Below are 21,441 nucleotides of genomic sequence, written 5' to 3'. Positions count from 1 at the left end.
TGTGAGAACAGCAAGAGGTTCTGACTAACACAAAACCTATTTTCTCAGAGAGGCCAGTGACTATGTTTCTTCAACAATCTTAGTCTGGTTATCTATCCCAGGTCAACCCAAAGAAATCTACCACAGTGTGCAATGAACAGCCAGACTCCAAATCACAGGTATGCAGGAGAAACTACAACTAAACTGAACCATTAACATTCACAGAAAGTATAGGCAATCATTCTGAGACTTCAAACCAACTGTCCTGACTTTGTTTATAAACAGAAGGAAATGGTCAGAGTAACCTGTGCAACATGAATACATTTTAATTTTAATTAGCGATTAAAGACAGCAACAAGATGACCAGAAGAAAAACTAAAGATTCTAAAAATGAGATTCACAACTTTGATTTTTTGTTAAAGCAGTAACAATGCCAGAAGAGCAAAGTAGTAAAATAAAAGCTCACTTGCTTTCTAACTACATATTAGATTTAGCACTTTTAAAAGCTTTTCCTTATGTCCTCAGAAATTGGACCTAGCTAAATTTCAAACCTGTAAGGACATGGAAAATGTTAAATGAAATGCAATAGAATATAAAAAAGTAAAAGCAATGTAAACCCTTATTTTTTTTTTTAAAGCAAACTGATGACCCTTTCCTTGAAGGTGAACAAGTTTTTATCACATAAAATACATTTGTGTAAACAAAAGATGGTACAAATTCATGAGCTAGTATGGGCCTGATGTTCCAGTTACAGTAATTGCCAGAAACTGCTGCCCTGACATATGTGATCATTAGGCACAGTGTGGATTTCCACCATAGAAGAGAGCTGCAGATCAGAAACCGCAGCATTTCACATACTATTATAACTTAGTGCTGCTGAAAAATGTGAGGAATAAAAAGAAAAATGAAAACAAATTATTGCTTTCAATCCTTCCCTGCCAGCCTGATCACTCTTTTTGTGAAGTTAAAGAATGTAACTTGGTTAAAGACAAAAGAGGAAACAAACAGCAATGGAAGCCAGTTTCAAGGTAGTTTCCGAAAATTCTGAATCTTAATTTGCAACAAAAGTCATGTGTTCACTCAATCAAATAGAAATGGGGTTCTTACATGTGTCTTTAAAGTATGTTCCAAAGACAAATTCACTGACAACAGAAAATCATCTCAACCCAAACTACTGCTGTTCTCTTGCTTTTTATGACCTATGACAGCACATTTTAATATGCTTGTTGATAGGGAGTTCTCTAAACAGCAACATGATTATTAAATTTCTCTCTAACATTTTAAGCTTTCTTTCTCACTCACAAAGGGCTAGTCTTATGAAAGCAGAAAACCCAAAAAGTCTGAATAAAGACACAGTAAACATCTTGACCAACGCATTGAGGAGAGAGACACTCTAACCAAGAGCATTGCCTAAAGAAAATTTAGGCAGATAATGGAAGCACATAAATCAAGAAAATAAATTCTAGGCATGCACTCATGCAACAGCAGGCAAATCAGGTGTATTCTTAATTTTCTAGACATGGATTATGACATTAATTAGATTTTTAGTTATGCTACATTGCTAAGATGCCACAAAGGAAGAAATAGCATAAAACATGAATTATGTGCATACATGTTTTTATTTTTGGTAAGTGTTCAAAAGAAATTATTTTAAGACATTTGCACTAATAAACAATAAAACTGTATGAGAAGTATTTCATGATTTGTAGCATTCACAAGTAGAACACTTTTTTCTTGTGCCAAGTATTTCTAACCCCCATGTGCAGGACACAGACAAGTTAAAATAGAAGGCTGTATTCTATAAAGCATTAAAATTGCTTACTTGGCACTGAAGAGCACATCAAAAAGCAAGCTGAATGGAGAAGAAATCAAACCAGAACAACTAGAGGTGAATTTTTCATTTTAGAAACTGTTCCTTACTATCAGTAACTTTCTTCTGCTCTTAAACAAAAGATAAGCTTTAATTATATTGTAGAAAAACATCATAGTATTATTAGCAAATGTCTGACAGCAAAAGTGTTGACATATTCATAACACCATAGTTCACAGCTAAGCTACTTTTCAAAGGAGATGGTCATGTTTTATGCTATTTAGATTAGCTCTAAAACAGTTGGTCTAATCTGAGACAATCATAACATGTTGTCATTTCTATGCTCTAGAATCTGCTACAGAAAAAGGCCATTACGTGCAGGATCTTACCACTAACAAGGCACTATCATCAGTATGCTGAGACCTTCTGGATGGAAAGGGACACTGGGAGGTGGGAGAGATGGAGCAATGTCAGAAACACACACAATGTCAGAAACACGGTATGCGAACAGACAGACATTTTGGAACATGTACTGCTTGCTTATAGCACTGTGAGGCTCTTTAAAACAATCCATGAAGTATCTGTAACTCTGTAGGAATACACAGCCACGTGACCCAGGAATTACAGCGCAGTTCTATTGCTTAAGGAATCAATTATTCTGCTTTCTGTCTTGTGTCAAGCAAATACAGAACACTATGCATTCACAGTGCTTACTCTGGTAGAACAAAGAACCTTTTAGAAGAATAAATTAAGAACAGAAAAACATTAAGAAGAAAGAGGAGCAAAAACTATTTCAATTACCCCATGTTTTGGTAATTTTTTAACATGAGTTAGTTGGAAAATGCTGCTTAAGAACTATCGTATTTGTTATTATATTGAAAGTTTTGATCTGATTAACACTACCAAGTGAATTATCTTTCTCTGGACGAAGGTGGGGATGGCAACCAGTGGAAGAGCTGTCACTATGCAGAAACCTGATGCAGAGAGTGAACAGATGTCATTCGCTCAGCTCTGTATATTCTAGAAGACTGAGCTTTGTATGATTTGTATTCCTGGTTTTCATTATGGAAACTATATTACTATAAAACTATAGTAGAAAAAAACAACTTAAAAACTATTTATTCCTTTTTGTGACAACCCTCAAAATTCTAAAGCTTAATATTTCTGGGACAACTGGTGATCTAATAACAGGAAACAGGAGAAAAACTGATCTGTGAAGGATGACTGTAGCACTGTAACTTGACTGAACACTCCTCTTAGAATATAAACTATACTGCTCACAAGGAGCAGGTTAAAATGGAACATTAAATGTATTCTCTGCAGAGAACATAGAAAAAGTACAAAAAACAATAAAACAACACACTTGGACAAGCAATCTACATGAACAGAAGAAAAGTGGACTGACCCCATTAAAAAAACCCAGCCAAGGCTTAATAATATGTGAAAAAATTATGCTATAACCCAGTTTTGAGGTGTTTTCCCCACAATGAGGAAAATAACTCTGATGGAGAGCTAAGAATAAGTGCTGACATCCCTACTAATGCTCTTATCGGACTCTTACCTCACTATCCATTGGACTTGGTTTCTGAGGACTTAAGGAGGCTTTTTGCTACACAGAAAAAGAAAAAATTAAATTTAAAATAATTTCATAAAGAAACAAAAGCTCAGAACAAACCAGCATAACTTGAAAGTGTTTTAAATCAGAAGTCTTAATTTTTAAATAGAACATGCATTGGGAAAACTGCATATTTCACTGAGCTGAAACTTCCCTGATATCAGTAAAAAAGCAGCCTTTATTCCACATTCAAACAACCAAAAATTTCTAATTATGCATATGAAAGATGCATAATGAACCCAAAATACAACCCAAGGGAGGAATTTAACTGTTGAGAATAAAGCGGTCATGAATAAGAAAGGAAACATGAAAAATACCCAAAAATCAAACTGAAACCAAAAACCCCAGGAGACTCATCAGTGAACAACATGCATCCTATAAGCTTAATTTTTAACTAAAAGACTGAGCTGAATCTTTAATAAGCAGATTTACTACAAAATAGTGCCAGGGGCTTGGTAAAGTTATTGGTATGAAAAGCCTAGTTTCAGGCACCTAAGACCCTTTTTCTAAACTAACTTTATACACTAAATATATGCAATAAACCACCCTTTACCTCTCTGCAGACCACCCTAAACCCAAAATAAATATTAACCATAACATTTCTTACATTTGTGATGGTGAGATTCAGGTAAGTGACCTGAACAGCAATCAGCAAAACAAATTTAAATCAACTATCATATAAATAAACTGGCATGTTAAGCAGAAGACTTCATATTGAATGCACAGTGAAGATAGAGTGCTCTGAGTGAGTGCCTGATGTACCACAGGTCTGCACCCACACTTCACAGAACTTATTTTATTATCACAAAATAGCAAAATAGATGAGGCAGCATTATATTTTTGTGTGTATGATTATTTACTCCCTGCCAAATCTGTCTTCAAAATTACACTGCCTCTATGCCTGCTTGGATAAAGGCCTCTTCTTTCTTAAACCAATCCCATCACATCTATGCAAATGAAAATTGAGAAAATTAGGTAAAATATGCAAAAATCAGAATTCTTTTCAACAATCACATTTTGGGTAAATCTTCCATCTTATTCCCCAGTTCTAGCTTTGCCTGTGTTAAGCTACAGCATCAACACTTAAGGGACTTAAATGCTATTTGTCCAAATTCCTTATAAAGTGCCAGGAGCATAACATACAAGCAGTAATTACCATGGCAATTAGTTATAATTAAGGGATTTAGAAAAGATCAAGTATGAAGTAGATACTAAAAGGAGGCACCTTAACAAAGTCAAGGACAGCTTCTCTCTGAATCTGCTTAGTTCTCATCCTCTCCTCCTCGTACTGAAGGGCTGCCAGCTGGGCCTCCCGACGGGTGCGCTCGATGTGCCGGCGGTGCAGCTCAGAATCTGTGTTGGGCACCTGCAATCAAAAAGGGCATCAGGCTGTGAAGTCAGAGCTGCAGATGGGTTATGGAGAAACACCCCGTGTCTTATGGATAACATCAGTTTGGTTTTGTCACAAACTCATTCAAAACTATTTGAATTCTATGTGTTACCTGGGTGTGGTGACTTGATAGCGAGAGAAAATAAGGTGAATCAGGCAGGGGTCTGACAAATGCAAAAACAGAGAGTAAGTAGACTTTTAAGCTTAAATATAAAAATTTTGCAAAAATGAATTGTCAGTGACATACAAGCATCTGATCAAATCAGAAGAGTAACTGTCTACTAACAGCTGTGCTGATGATTTAACTCACTATGAATGACAGATTTTGTGAAGTAATTTCTATTTCTTCTCCTGAATTGCAATAACATTTTTTTACAGCACAAGATGTACCAGTGGGATTGTACATTTGGCCTACTACATTGAGACACTCAGTACTTCATACCCATTCTCTAAGAATAACCAAACCAGGAGTTTCTCACATGATCCTCATTTAGAGGATAGTATGGTTATTTGAGGGAGGGGAAAATAAAATAATGAATCTGCAGAAACACTCTCTTTCTTTTTCCCTACCTCTCTGTCCTGTCCACATAATTCCTTAGTACTTGGTGATGCTCTCTGTCCTGCATCAAATTTAGAGTTTCAGGTCTTCGTAATTCATCTGTATCCCTGCAGGTAAGACAGCAGGTGGAAGGGGATTTGGCCACTGATGCACATAGACTACTGTCAGGTTAATTCCATTATAGATTACAACTGTTTTTGTGAGAGAAATGCCCAAACAATTAGCTTCAGATAATCACAAAAGTGAAATCTGGACTAAAGAAATCACATTGTGATACCAAGTCAGATCACAACTACTGCAGTTCATAACTAAACATAACTTGCTTAATTAACAATGGTTAATGGTTACACAAAGATGTATTCTCTCTTTTAAAACAATATTTGTATTATTGCAGGCCTTATTCTGCTCTGGAAAGAGCAGAATTATTTTTAAACATCAGGACCCTTTGGTATTTTCAGCACAAACCTGCTCCTCACCAATCAGGTGACTGCCAGGGACACAAGCCCTCAAAGTCACAAGGTAAACAAAAACCCATCTGACTCTTATCCATCGTATCAACAGTGAGAGAGAAATTTTGCAATCATTTCTTTGCTGGAAGGCAGATGTTAGCACTGAAACAATTCCCAAGGTCCACAGCCTACAGCATGTAGCCTGACACGTTGCTGTCTAGAAACAAAGTTGATGGAAATCAAGGAGCTTACTCTTGACAGGCTAAACTCTGCAACCTCTGCTCCTGGGGCAGCCATGGAACACAGACACACTTAACCATGCATTTCCAAAAAATGTCAGTCCAGCTGACTGTGTGCACACTTAGGGCCTTTTCCTGATGGAGATGAGATGTGGAAGACCCATATGTTACAGGTCTCCTCTGTTACTTAAATTAGCACTGAAGCACATGACAAACCCGTTACTTAGAGCTGTTTTAAACAGACAGGACTGGGTTCAGCTCAGTGCCAAGGAGTGTCTTCAGAGCAGAGTACACACAGCTTTGTTGCATCAGGAATGCACCACAGTCTGTCCAGAGGCATAAACTGTATTTATTTAATTGAATCAACTAATATAAGTACTCTAGAGATGAAGTCTGTGTTACATCCAACTTTCAGAGTTTTAATGGCTCCAGCATGCTAAAGAAAGAAAGAAAGAAAAAAAAAGGCTGCCTGCCAAGGCATTTGCACAGAATGACTGTGGAAGCATTTGACAGCTTGTGGTTGCCACAAAATAAAATATTTGACTAATACAAGTTTAAAATACAAAAAATTACTCATTATCATATGTCTGTTTTTACACAATTTTGAAGGCAATAACAACATGTTCTGGTTTTAGTGCCTTAAAAATTTTACTCTGCTGCAGCACAGTAAGCTACAAATCATTCAGATCGCTGATTAACTACTTCTGCATGGAGATCTGCTGCTATCCTTAAGTTAAATTTTGAAATCACTGGATACCTTACTGAACTACAACTTCCTGTATCATTAACATCTGTCTGTGTAAACAGCGGCTCTCCCCAGCTAACCAGCCTTCTCCTATTTCCTTCAGATTTATCATGGAAAACAGTGTTGGTAAAGTCTAATTATTTCCATGTTGACGTTTGAACAAATGTTCAAATAAAAAAATAAGTAAACAAACAAGCAAAAAATCAATCTTTCAAACCAAGAGCACTCACTTTTTTGATGGAGAACATGGCAGAATTGCTATATCACTTTATAGCTGACTTGTGGACAGAGTAAGGAATGCTGACATGCTGAAATAGTGACCCTCCCTTGTATCAGTACAGCTACTGTATCTGCGTATTTTCTCCACATTTCAGAATGCCTATTAAAATGTTGACAAAATGCTGGGAAAATTTACACACTAATCTTGGTTTCATTTCTTCTCTCAGTACCATTTTAGAATCAATTAAAAACTGGTTTCTACTGACAGCATAAGTAATAGGTAGGACTACCAGTTGTCTTTTCCACCACTCCCCTGCCCTCCCCCCCAAACATTCCAAGTACAACTGGGCATGTTTTCTGTTGAGTCCCTGCAAATTTACTTTCACTCCACAGAACACTGAAATGCCTCAATAGTATAATAAATGTTCTCTCAATTTTCATTTGCAAGAATTTGCTATTTATCTTATATTTGCTTATTTACTTTTCTTTTAACTAGACATCCAAAATTCTTTTCAGAAACCTAACCACCCCTCATTGATACTCTGTCCAGTTCTGACCTTTATTTTACACATAAGCATTCTCTCCAATAAGCCAAATAATCATTAAAGAGCATGGGCATACTTCATCAAAATAAGCAATATAAAAATTGCTTAATATAAAATATTGCAATATAAAAATAAGCAATAAGCATTTTCAGAATTGATTTCCATTCTATCCCTTCTGCTGATGTAAGCTCATGATTATGGCCAGAAAGATACTACTTTTTAAAATAAATTAATCTTCGACAACACCAAAAAACCAGCAGGAGTCAACCAAGAATGTGTCCTTGTGGCAGATCAGATATTCCATAGTATCTCTATCCTTCCTGCAAGTACTTTTATCCCTTTTGTTCTCGATGTAATACAGCATATCAACTATTTAATTAAAGCACAAATGAGATTTAATCAAACCACTAAAAGCAGATATTAAATCAGTTTAAAATATGTACTTTAATTATGCAGATTTCTTTAACCAACTGATTTTAAGGCAAGCAGTGGCATAGAACTGTTATGCCTTTTGCTCACTGCCATTATTAGAATTCCAATTCCTAATTTGGAGCAGTAACTTATCAAAAAAGTGCCATACACACTCCTGACGAAGCAACAGGAAAAATGCTACTTTATAAACACAGTTCAGTAAATATATGCTCTGCATTCATCATGAAATTCTGGATACAATTACTGTTAATACAGTAATTCTTACCTGTTTTGATGTAAATGTCGTCTTGTATCCTCTGCTCTCTGAAATTCTCTGACGGATACAGGTTTTACCGGTGAGCTCTAAGCAGAAAACCACAAAAGACTGTACATTAATGCCAAACAGTCTCTTTGCAGAGCTACATCTGTAATACTGGTATTTAAAACATCTGAGAAGCACAAACTACAAGTTAGGGATGTAAATTTTCAACCAAGCAAGCTCACTCTTATTTTTTTATCACATTTAAATCAATAATAGTTTCAAGATTAAATATGCCTGCTGATAACTTCAGGAGTTTCAAACCTCCAGTATTAAGAATCATATAGACAAGTTCATGTAGGTATGAAGTTTGTACTGAAATGTAAATACATTCTTTGGAGTTTAACTCTACAAGTGTACAGCAGTGAAGACTGGATTCTTAGAAAAAGAGAACAAAGGAGCTGATGGTCTTTTATGATATTCTAAAGACAGGTCCCAGAAGACCTAAGAAAGCAAAACACGGGATTAATAACAAGACTTTAGGTTTAATTTTAGCAATGAAATAATTTATCCTATTGGGATCAGAGACATTTTGACTTTGGTGTTATTCAAAAACTTCCACTTACACCCATTAATGCAAGAAAATAGAAACTTGTCAAGATCAACCTGCTAATTTTCACTCATGCCTGCATGCATGCTGCTATATTGCAGTCAACCTTCTTAAGTAGTAGAGTATTTTGGACTTTTTAGAGAAGCTACTCATTCAGCTAAATGCAGTTGAATTGTTAAGACTAGACAGACCCCAAGAAATAGCTGTTGTGAGCTGACTTTTCCCTTCCTACAGCAAGGAGTCCTTAGGTTGCATTGCCTACAACTGAATTTTCTGAGTTTTGCTCTAGTGTCTGTGCTTCAGTTTCTGTGATCTGATATTGAATTTGTGAGCTTTGCAAAATGAATGCATCTCTCATATCTGTGTGACTGATTTTAAACACAGTACTATGAAGCTGACAAGATAGGGACCAAGCTCCTACATAAAAGCTAAAGATCCACCTCTTTTTTTTTTGCCTTTCTTCAAATAGCAAATATCTTTCTGCTTCAAAACACGCGGAGCTTTTAAAGGACACATCTGAATCACAGCACCATAGTTACTGTTTAAGCAGAGGAGCCACAGAGATTTTTTTCAGACAAGTTATTCATGTAGCCTGTACAGTGAGCCACTGAATTGTGTAACTGTGTACATAGGTATTAATTAAGACTGACAGAACACAGAAGAAAACATGATGTTGCTAAAACTCTGCTTCTGTAGGTTCAGTTTCTGAGGACTCTCTCCAGAAGTTTAACATCCAAATGACTTAACTGGAGAGAGTTTTCACAAGGCTTTGCTGGGGTGTGTGAAGTGAAGAAATGCAGTAAAAGCACCACCTCATTGGAGATCCGCCGCTGGTCTATGTATGCCATGAACTGGGAGCTGAGGCTGTCTGACTCCAGGCACTTGGGCTGCCTCACCTCTTCCTCCTCCTCCTCTGTGGCACAGCTGTCAATGTAGTCGATCTGATCGAGATCATGTTCCACTTGACAAACATACACAGAAAACACACACAATTAGGTAAGCCACGAGAGAGGAAAAAACCCAACAATGCAGCAAGGTCAGGAACTAAGGCCCTGCTTTTTCTGCCATCTGGGAAAGCTCAGCCTGAAAGCTCTTGGATTTTGCCAGGCCCACTAACATTAGATAAACAAATTTTGAAATAATGATGAAATTTATGCCTTTTAAAAAGCAACAAGGAAGCAGTTTTATACTGCTGGTTACAGATACTTTTGCAGTGACTGAAAAAAATACTGTGATTTCCTTTTCAAAAACTATGTATCAAAATCTTTCAGCTTTTATCAAGACTGTGTAATGACCTGTGTACAGTTTGGGATAATTTCTCTTGAGTCTCTGTCAGAAAAATCAGAACAGATAGATCCTTCTACTAATATTACTACTACAACAAAATAGAGCAGCATGTCTAAGTTATCTGAGTGCAAATACAATAAATATGAGACGTGTATGTGGAAATAATGAACAACACTGTGAACAACACAGAAAACAACAAAATCCCTGTAAAACAATATAAGGCACCTGCAATTTTATTTTAAAAGAAGAATGAAAAAATAAATTAGGAATCACTGAAATGAGAGCAAGAAACAGCACGATTTGGCTGGTATTGATTTTCCTTTGTGTGGGAGATATTATGTAGGGCAATTTTTTCACTTGTCACTGCTTTTCCACATTCTGCCCAGGGATTCTGAGAGTCATGACATTGAGCAAATGCCTCTGGTGAAAAATACTGCACTGGGGATGCAGGGGAAAGCGTAAGTTCCCTTTCAGTGCACTAGAGCTTTCTTTTATTCTTAAAACTCTCCCCAAACTTGCTCCAGACTCTTCCAGACATTCTTCTTCACTCCCCCGCCCCTTTCCTGCTTGTCTGAAACAGACTTCTCTTTGCCTCACCACACAATCTAGCAACTGTTACTGCCAAAGCCACCCCCTCTGCTACTACAACCATCCAAAACTACATTCCTGTACACTGTAGCTTCATTAAATCTCCATCTCAGTTTCAAATCTTAAAAAAAACCCAAACTCTCCTTCTTTCCAGGCTTGCTTATTAAAAAATGATGATAATAATAACAATAGTAATACAGAAAAAGGTGAAAGACATTAGTATTTGTCTTAGGAACACAAAACTGCAAATCATCTGGATCTCTGATAGCCACATGCTATGGTTTGTGCCCCTCTCAGACAGACCTACATCATGCTCCAGCTTGAAAGTCTGCTAGGCATTTTGAAATCCCTGGTGTCCAAAACCCAAAGAACAAAATAAAGTCAGTCTTGGAGGCAGAGCTGGCAGCACTATCTGTTATTAAGGCTGCCCAGAGCTCCCCATGACACCAAGTCTTCAATTCCTTTAACTGCCAGAATTTAACTGTTTGAACTGAATTTTTTCCCCATTAATTTGTGAAAGAGCGTGAGACAACTAAAGAGTTTCAGGTATTTCTAGAAGGTGTCAGAGAAAACAAAAAATTGTGGCACATAAGACTAAGACCAAGAAGATGGCAAAAGATAAAGATGGGGAGGAGGAGGGAAGAGAGAAGAAAAAAGTGGGAGCTGGGCACAGGAGATTAGATGTAGCTGAGAACAGCAACACTTAGAAAAAATAAATAGTAGCCATCAGGGAAAATGAAAAACAGGGAGCAGCTGAGAAAGAAGAATCAATCAAAGTATATGCAGATGACATCTAATAAGTGGTGCAAAACAATGGAGATGAAGGAATAAGTGAAAAAACAAACCTGAAAGACTTAAAATTAAGGTATATAAACAAAAGGACACATTGGTAGAAGCAGATTACTGGAAGTTAAAAGGAAGGACGACCGAGGAGATCAAGAAACATGGAAAGCACGATCACCTCTTGAACAACTATGAAGGTGATCCTGTATGACTGCAGGACACCAATTGAGAGAGTTCAACAAAGCACTGCCACTCACAAAAACCAGCCCTCCTGGATGATAAATTTGGATTAAAATCCCAGACTGGAATGAGACACTTGTACTAGTCAGAAATATAAAATTCCCTGACAAAACTGCTCATCCTGTTCAGACAGCAGTCAGCACAGAGCACTGACAATTTACTACAGCAGTAAATTTTCCCCAGAAGCTCAAACAGCAAAACTCCATGCACTGAAATTCAATATTCCAAAATACCATTTGACACAGTTGGAGACTTTAACATAGGGTACAGGCAAAAGCTGACAAAGTTTTCAAGAAAATACCAATTCTGCTATTTGATTTTGCCTTTAACCTCTTTAAAACAACAGTAGTTTTACAGTTTCCACAATATTGTTTTTGTGTAATTCCACCTAGCCGTTCTGGGCTTCTTTCCTCTTTAAACAAGCTAGTATCTATAGGAAACATTCTGGAACTTTTATAATGATGATAATAAATACTGTTAGCCAAAGGTCACTACTTACCTCCACCATTAGTTACAACTGCACCCCCTCTGTTTTCTTGGTACTGACTTTCTCTCCTCAGTCTCTGCTCTTTGGTGATCTCTGCCACACGCAATGGGAGATCTGAGAACTCATCTGTTGGCTTTGGAAAACAAACAGTGAAGTCTGGAAACATTTTTCTTCAGAAACATAATTTTGTAATCTATTACTTCTTGATTTGTACTTCAATTGCCCTGTTTTACAACCACAAAACACTAATGGAAAGCAAAATACAGGTATAATGTATTGTTTTTAAAAAAAACACATAGTTGAGCTTTGTTTAGAAACCAGCTACCTACAGTTTGAATGCAGTAACTGCACATGATTGAAAATGTCCCAGGACAGAAAATCCTAGCACCTTCTCTAAAATCAAATTAAGAGTGCAAGTATGAAGTACAGCTCACTGTGATACTTTAGGTCTTGGCTATTTTCTAGTTGCCCCAAGAGGAAAAGGGAACTTCTTCCTGGCAATAATAATTGACAATCTTTTTGCTAAAAGATCCTATTTTCCTGCTTCTAAATAGCAAACAGATTTTAACATTTTACACAAAGAAGACAAAATTTCCAGCTGATTTCCAAAGCTGAATTTTCATGTTCAGATTTATTTTATGGAAACAACTTTTCATGAATAATTACTGTTGACTCAGCATTGTAATACGGTACTGTTACAAAGTTTTTAAAATGAGGAACCCTATTCTTCTCATTTTCTGTGCTCCAGTAAATTAATCTCTCATTTTTATAAATAATCTCTCTGTTTTATAAATTTTTGTTAATACTTCCAACTTGGGGTCTGTCCCATATAAAATTAACCTTGTTTTTTCTCCAATAAAACAAGTAATACTGGCTCAAGGCAACCTGCACACCAGCACATGCATGTTACCTATGGAATGTGCTTCCAGGTGCATACATTTAGTTCTCTTTCTATACAATACTGCACTCAACAAAAATAAAGCTGCAACACTTACTTCATTCCCTGACCACCTTTTGTCTCCGCTGTCCACGCTATTGAACCCAGAATCGAGTGCACCATATGGACGACTGGAATAGAGTTCCTCGTGGCTGTCAAACACACAGTTTCAGTTACTGTGATAGAAACACCACCAAAAGAATCTCAGCTACTACAGAACAAAAGCAGAATAAGCTACCAAGCACACTTGCAGTGTTCAGCATGTCTGAAAACCTCACACTGCTACAATATTGGCTCCAACAGAGCAGGAGGCATATGCTGACAGCTCACCAGCCTTGTCAGTCAGCTGTCACCTGCCACTGGCCTTCACAGCTAAGCTGATTCAAAGGATAGATCCACTCTTCAAACATTTCCCTAAGAGAAATTATGACAAAGCAAACTGCAAAGTGGTCTCGTGTTTCTCTGTTTAGCAAGTCAAACTTTCATTTTCTACTACTCACATGTTTCGGTTGAAAAACACCGTCAACAAACTTTTACGTAAATAAGCATAAATGTATATAAAAACATTAAAAATAAAGAATATACCATTTCTACTCAAAACTATGCAGCATGTATTACATCAATGTCTTCTGTGTCATAATTACACAAGAAACTGCAGTAAGCTGAACAGTATTTTAGATAATATAGTAACTGTAGAAGTACAGTTTTCATTTAGAGAGCTTTGTCAATGACATGTCTAGACAAAGGCATTAGACATGAGCCCAGTGTTACAACACATATAACCAAACAGCCATACAGTTCTTTAAATTTCTAGGCTTAGAAACTATGTAATTCAGCAGTATAGCCATCACAGATGTCAACTCTGGCAACTGCTGCAGATAGCTACAGTAAAAGAGACAATGGGACTTGTCTGATCCACTGCAGATGGCATTTCACAATGGCTGAACTGTCCTACTGGTACTCGATGCCCCAGGGAGAACTGCAGCAGTAATTACTACATAATGCACAAGGAAGAATGAATTTCAGAAAGCTAATTGCTTCACCCCATCGTAACTAAATTGCAGGTCATTTTCTCACTGACATTGCTCTCAAGTTGCTGCTCTCTCTGAAATTCCACTTTCAGGAAACACTTATTTTCAAATTATTACTATTATTATTATTATTATTATCATCATCATAGAAAACTGACAGACTACTATCAAGTCTATTTTAGTTTTCAGGTAGACATGAAATAGCAAAGAAGTACCAGGAGGGATGGAGGCTACAGATAAGAAACATTAAGCTGTGCATCTGTTTCTATGCAGACATAGACTAAAAGACAAGCTCTTGCATCTGCATGGAGTTTTGATTAACTCAGAGGAGTTCCACTTTTACAGCCCTGTATTTGAACAGAAAGATCATCTGCATAATAAACCTCCCTTCTTCTGGGTGGGAAGAAAAAAGAACGACCATGAAGTCACCCAATGTAGTTAAAGAAAGTTACTGATTTGAGTAACTGACAGTAGAACTATAATTTTACTAAATGTTCATAGAACTTAGATATATTTTTAAAACATGGGTCAAAGAAATATTGATTTGCAGTATAATTACATTTTAAATTAATCAATATTTTCAGCATCTCCTGAGCACCTTGTTGTAAATTGAATAATTACTACAAATTAAGGAGCTCAAAAATGAGGAAGTATTTTGATACAAATTTTCTTTTAGCCTCCCTTTTCAATTGGAGAATTTGAAAAGCTTTACATTTAACACTAAAATTAGCTGTAAGCTCAAAAATATGTCAACAATGTGCCTAGGACTTCTCCTTTTTACTGAGAAAGCTGCTTTCTGTCTTCCCGACTCTCACAACTAAACCCACCTATCCAATGCTACACACTTTACACATTTATAATCATACAGCAGCCATCCTAAAATCAGCTGAGATTAAGGTTTTTATTCCTCCCTAACCAACAAGCCACAAGGAACAACCATTAGGAATTTGGACAGATCATGGCATTCTGGGGCAGCTACAGCTTATAGGAAGCTGTGTAAGGCATGAAATCAAAGGATGAGAAGCCAAATGCCTGCTAAAACCAACAATGAATGACAGTACTTGCTGCCATTTCCAAGTCACACTAAAAGCTACATCTTTACCTCCTGTAAGCCAGAACAGTTGCCCAAGTCCCAGAATATTCATTACAATGGTTCACCTGTGAGTACTTGGTATTTTAAAGCTTCAAGTTCCAGACTATGCCAGTCTGCCAACAACTGCTACACAGCTTCCATAGATCTGCCTCCTCTCAATCTCATCCTCTCCAGCACCAACCTGAGATGCTCTGAGTTTCACTGTTGCAAATGAGACCAGCTTGTTGCAGCTGAACAGACTTGCAGCAAGATAAATTTCACATAACTTATGCTTAGAAAAGGACTGAAACATACAGTTTCTGGTTAAACAGTTTGATATAAATTTACAAGGCTAAAACAGTCAATTAGCTGTGCTAGAACCTCCAACCCACACTTACTGCCATATTTCAGAGTATCTTGTTTTATTAGAAGTATCAATAGCCTTGCTATTAAAAATGTTTGATCAAGAGTGAACTGACAGCATGACATAAACTTCCTTAAACTTCAAGAGTCTCTACCACTTAAGACTCTCAACCTGCATTACACCAAGCTGATCAGATAAACCAGCAACAAAGTCTACGTGGACTGACTGATACCTTAGTTCTATTGGTCACCTTTAAAGATTACAAACACAAAGTTCTTGTGCCTTGCCTGGAAATACTAACAGTATCACAGCTGAAGGATTTTATTTCTTTCATCCCAAATTACATAAAAATATAATAACTGGGAATTCTCTCTTCCACTGGGTCATTCTACAATTTTCTCCTAATACATGCTCTGCTTTATAGACAGTTCTTTCACACGTACATGAAGATGGAAAGAATCACCTGCAACACTAAACACCCTAAACAGCACAGTAACAACAAATAATTCTATCACTAACTCTTTTCTCCTCTTGGGTACAGAAATACAGCTACAGAAAAGCCAGCTGAAGCTCATTTCATACTGCTTAGTCTGGTAAAAACTCTAAACAAAGCATCCTCAACTAGTTCCTTCATCCTTCTGCCCTTGTTTTTACACTTCAAATTCCAAGCTATGATTAAAATATATTAATTCTTCTCATTTCATGAAAGCAATTTATGAAAATTTCCAGAGCAATATACAACTACAGACAACAATCAGTAAAAGCATACAGCTTGATTTTGAATTTCTCTTAAAAATTAACAAACTATGTTAGAGCTAAACAGATCACGGCATTTTCTCATTTAGAGCCTTTTCCTTCCAGAAAAAGGACAGTTATCTTCAGTATTATGCAGAAACCATCTGCACCACCTTGTACTGGAAATCGATTAACCCTTGACATGCTCATATGTTGACCTCATCTAGAACAGTAATTTATGACATTCAGTGCTGATGAGGAATCACTCTGTCAGTCCCTCATGCAAATTCTTCTTTCATAAATCTGACTCATGATGATTTATTGTGCAGCGCCCTGATTTGTGTTCTATTGCTGCTAAGGCAGCAGTTCAGCAACTTACTCCTCCACGTTATTACTACCTTCCAAGATGACTGAAGTAATTTTTATATATATTCAGTTTCATACTTCACTGACTCCTGTACCATGTAACAGAAATAAATCTTGACTCCTGCTTTTTGCTAGACATCTTAATTGAGTAGCTGATATGGCTGACTGTTCCAATATTTGTGTTACAATGCCAAGCAGCAGTGCCAAGTGAAAGCTTGCCAAAAATAACAGTTTACTAACAGGGTGAAGATCAGCATTTACACCTGCAGTTTGAGCACAGCCATTGTAAAATTCTGTACAAAAGGTTAAAAATCACAGCTGGGATATGATTCAGTAAGTCTGTGGAAAATTTTAAGATCCTGTAAACTAAACACACAGGTTAACGTGGGAGCATGCCCGCGTGTTGTTTATTATTACTCTCTTTTCACTGCATATCAGCTCTGACACTGCCTTTCACATCACACTGCCCAGGTCATCTCCTGAACCACTTCTCACACACTGGTACCATGCTATAATGCATCATGAAATACCATAAACGGTATTTTCAAAGCCACCTCAATGCACTTGCCAAAGAACAATCCTTGACTCTTTTTTTAATAAACTCAGGGTGGACTGACAAAATTTTCCTGAATGCTATTAAAACTGGGAATGTGGCTTGTGCAAAACTTACCATGATCCAAATCCCATGGGTCTCCTATCATAATCAGGCAAGTCTGGAGCTATCTTGCATGCTTCTATGTTCAGGTATTTAAATATATGAATTTTTCCTTTTATACATATCTGAAAAAAAATAAAAATAAAATAAGTATGATTTGACAGTGCATTTTCGAAGTCCACTACAGACATTCAAGATGCAATTGAGAATAATAATAAATGAGCACATTTACATCAACCAATGTATCTTTTATTCCAAGCTCACTGCATTTTAGAGGAACAGCTATAGTGGAGTATCATGGGATGCCTGTAATAGACAAATGGAAGCTGTCTTCCAAGTACATCTGGTCTGCAGGCTACTCTGTAAGCTGGATGCTGAAATTTCATCATGCAAACAAGACACAAGCATTTACAAGTACTAGAATTTATACCCTTGGCATCAGAACAGATGCATCCCACCCTTACCCAGATTTGAATGGCAGTGGCAGACTGCCAAAGCCAGCTCAAATTTATAGTCAATGAAGGCAGTACAGCTGTCTCTGCTTTCACAAGGAAAGCAAAACCCCACTGAAACGGCAAGTTTCATCAAGTGCCCCTCTTGACTCTGAGGCAGCAGCTCACAGTAGAACCTGTAATACTCAGAAGCTCATATACCCACATTGAAAATCAATCAGTCACTAAAAATACAGCAGTTTCTAGCTCAAAAGCCAATTTAAGTACTCTGCTGCAAAGTGGACCAGCAACCTGCACCACTGAGGCCTCAGTCAAAATTTTGACATTTGAGTGGCAGAAAATGAAGTCTTGCCTAACAGAGCTTCCTCTCTCTTATCCTGAAAGCAGAATTATTCAAGCCAACATTAACAGAATTTTTTTAATACTCCATACCAGAAACTATGAATACAGTAAAGGGATTTTTCAAGGTGTCCTGCATATTTAACACTTACAGACAACAGAATTTATTTAAAGTTCTCTTGCTTTAAATAACAAATACATAATATAATCCTTCAATTTATGACTTAGTTCTGCCCTTGCTAGCTGAACTAGTTTTCTGATTTTGTAGCTGCAGTATACCTGTGCAGGGGGGGACTGGAGAGGGTTGTTTTCTAACATGATGGTTTGAAGATGTCTGAGGTTCCTATAACAAACTGGGATTGTTGTTATTTTATTGCAGGAGAAATCTAATCGAATCAAAGGCAGCTCAGCAAGCTCTGGAGATAGAAAACAAAGATACAATTCAGAAGGTTAAAAGAGTGTGAGAAAAAACAAAAGTATAAAAATATGTGTTTCACAAAACAACTAGCTGCTTTCAGCTCTCAGAGGAAAAAAAGGGAATGAAAATAGAGAAGTTTGAAGTTTCTGCTGTTGTAACTGACAGCTGTTTTCTCACCTTCAGGTAAACGCACCAAATTATTTCTTCTGACATTTAGGTCTCGCAAGGATTCCAAATTGCCAATCTGTGGAGGTATTGTCTGTATTTCATTACAGCTCACATCCTACAAAGAAGAGCAAAGGATGAGTTACCACTGTCTGAGTGCCTGTTAATTAAAATATGCAGCTCTGTTTAGGGAGTGAAAGAAAAAGGCAGCTACTTCTCTAACACCTCAGATCCATATACTCATTCAATCTCACTGCTGATATGAAGCATTGTTCTCATTTAAACACAAGGGGAGATAAAACCTTTAAAAGATTAAGCATTCAGATTTATAGAAATTTATTTCAAGTTACTCCACAGTATTTCAGACAGCAAATATTGCTATATAAAAGCTTTCTGCCAGAAACAAATATATCAAGAACTCTAATTCCACCAGGCCTTCCTTTCTAGAATAGAGAAGGCATTTAAATTGACACGGATCATTTGCTCTCCAGTGCATCTTTCCCTCACATAAAAGTCTTTTAAAATCTGAGTATTTGAAACTCTTTTCTAACACCTTTATACAATACCAAATACGGTTAGAGAGACACTGTGGCAGAAACAGATCATCCTTAGGCCAAGAGCAGAATAATAATAGTTGGAAATCAAGCGTATACTCACAAGCTCTGTCAGCTGTCTGAGCTGTCCAATTTCTTCAGGTATTGAAACCAACTTATTATTACTTGCTATCAAAACTTTTAGTGGTAGACTACAGAGGTGTACTGGCAATGTTGAAAGCTGGTTTCGACTTTTGGACAGAAAGAAAACAAAATAATCAGAAGTCTAGTGAGAAATATTCATACAATGAAAGACACATACAAAAAGCACACTATTTAGATGATCAAATCAGTTTTCATGCAATTATTACAAAAGTAGCTCTATGAGGCTGTTCTTTATTACTTGCTTTATCTAGTCACGTGTGAACAAACTCTGAATATCAAGTATCAAGGCTGATCAGAGGCTTCTGAACTCAGTGTGGAGGAATGTTATGTTTTTGTGCCCTTTCAGGTGCCTTTGATAAGTGGCCATGCTCTGTCACAAAGGAGTATGTTTGGATCGAGTGTAAAAGCTTTCCTCATGGGTAGCACTACAGGTCAGCACACATGAAATGCCACAGAGAAAGTCATGAGACACTGAACATTTAAAGTGTATTTCTGATTAAGGATAATAATGGTACTGTACCTACTAGAGATACAGCACTAGAAAATCCATATCTGATTCACAACCTATTTGTACAATTTTCACATCAATAGAAGAGAAAATAAAGAAATATACTTTTGTCAATTTAGTGTGCTTATAACAGCAGAAAGAAATAGCCTGAGAGTTTTTAATTAGTATTTCTGCCAATTTCTGAAGAGAAACTTTCCACATCTACTAAGAGAGTCTCTACAAATGGAAGATGCTGTACACATTTGAATTTCATCAAAAGGCCAAGTTGCAGCAATTTGCTTGTAATGCTGGCCGAGAAGTTTTAATGCTTGAGAAAGCTCTTCCAAAGCCACCAGTACAGCGAAGGTAAAGGGATATTGCATAAGCCTTATTCAGCTGCTGAGAACTGCTTTGCAAAGACTATGCATAAGCTCTACCACGATATTTCACATGGAAACTACTAGAATTTATTTATTCCTTCAAGCTGGAATTAGCTTTTTTTCTTCATACTCCTCTTCTACAAGCTGCTGCTTAATCCTCATATTCCCTGATCCACCTAAGTGGGTAAGACTGGTTCAGGTTGCTTTAATCATATTATATACAACATAACAAGTTAGCATTACTTATGGATGCACCAAAATGTATAAACCTAGACTACACATGCTAAAGCAAAATTTGTAAGACAACTTTTACCTGATATTTAGAAATGTTAAAGACTGTAAGTTCAAAACAGCCTCTGGGATGTAACGAATGCAGTTCTGGTATAGATTAAGAGTCTCAAGGGAGACAAAGTGACAGGCTTCTGCTGGAAGCTCCGACAGTCTGTTCCGTGACAAGTCTGAAGGGAGGGAAAAAAAGAAAGATTCAGTAAAGCTGCCTTAGAACTTTGACTAAGTTCCTTGCTTGGCAAGGTTGTTTTGGTTAAAGAAGTTTAACCAAAATACCTACCAAACGTTTATACTTGAAGAATCAATATTTTTCCTTGGACAGTTCAAATTACCAGTCTATGGGCACAAAATATCCATGAGCATTACTCTCCTTCACAAGCTGCACTGTGATAAATAATGCTTGCAAAGGGTTCTTTTTTCCTTAAAGATCAAGGAAAGCTGCTGCTTATAAATGCCAAAGGGCAGTTCCCACAGACACACACCTACATTCCCCACTTCCTGACACTCCCAGCTCTGAGCTCTGATAGAAGCATTACCCAACCTCCAGCTATGACAAAAGCTCAGTACAGCAGGGACTATGCTGGATATAAAGTTCAGCAGGATGCACACAGGTAAGAAAGCACGAAAGTCATGGAAACTTCTAATCCACCAATACAAAAAGCTCATGGGGAACATAACAAAACCCCTTGTCTGTTCACCAACAAAATTTTTAAAAAAATAAATAAACTAAAAATTACACCCCCCCATACACAAACACGAAGTGCTTCTTTCCAGCTGGTATCAGGTTCAAACATGACCTCAGCTTCAACTTGTCTAAACTTGATTTTGAAAAAACCAAC

At 37.0% G+C, this 21,441-nt stretch overlaps 1 protein-coding gene across 39 annotated transcripts in view; it reads right to left on the bottom strand.

Annotated features, from left to right (window-relative positions):
- Window positions 1-21,441, bottom strand: part of LRCH3 (leucine rich repeats and calponin homology domain containing 3) — a 62,456-nt gene that overhangs the window by 17,024 nt on the left and 23,991 nt on the right. For 15 of the 39 annotated variants that reach the window (XR_015274194.1, XM_023932999.2, XM_086843088.1 and 12 more), the window contains exons 2-15: window positions 20,628-20,772; window positions 19,407-19,533; window positions 18,762-18,867; window positions 18,446-18,582; window positions 17,391-17,500; window positions 13,211-13,304; window positions 12,228-12,348; window positions 9,643-9,791; window positions 8,248-8,324; window positions 5,365-5,460; window positions 4,907-4,958; window positions 4,630-4,770; window positions 3,351-3,398; window positions 2,179-2,232 (exon numbers count right to left, since the gene is read on the bottom strand). Coding sequence is in view for 37 of the 39 variants with exons in the window: in XM_023932999.2 (XP_023788767.2) it covers window positions 2,179-2,232; window positions 3,351-3,398; window positions 4,630-4,770; window positions 4,907-4,958; window positions 5,365-5,460; window positions 8,248-8,324; window positions 9,643-9,791; window positions 12,228-12,348; window positions 13,211-13,304; window positions 17,391-17,500; window positions 18,446-18,582; window positions 18,762-18,867; window positions 19,407-19,533; window positions 20,628-20,772 (1,457 nt within the window). In the remaining 2 variants the exon portion in view is untranslated. The remainder of the gene's footprint in view (window positions 1-2,178; window positions 2,233-3,350; window positions 3,399-4,629; window positions 4,771-4,906; window positions 4,959-5,364; window positions 5,461-8,247; window positions 8,325-9,642; window positions 9,792-12,227; window positions 12,349-13,210; window positions 13,305-17,390; window positions 17,501-18,445; window positions 18,583-18,761; window positions 18,868-19,406; window positions 19,534-20,627; window positions 20,773-21,441) is intronic. The other 24 variants (XR_015274195.1, XM_023933000.2, XM_086843094.1 and 21 more) reach the window with 3 other exon arrangements.

The sequence above is a fragment of the Cyanistes caeruleus genome, chromosome 10, assembly GCF_971803275.1.
Source record: "Cyanistes caeruleus chromosome 10, bCyaCae1.hap1.1, whole genome shotgun sequence".
NCBI classification, from domain to species: Eukaryota; Metazoa; Chordata; class Aves; order Passeriformes; family Paridae; genus Cyanistes; species Cyanistes caeruleus.
This window is presented reverse-complemented; position numbering and strand designations above follow the sequence as displayed.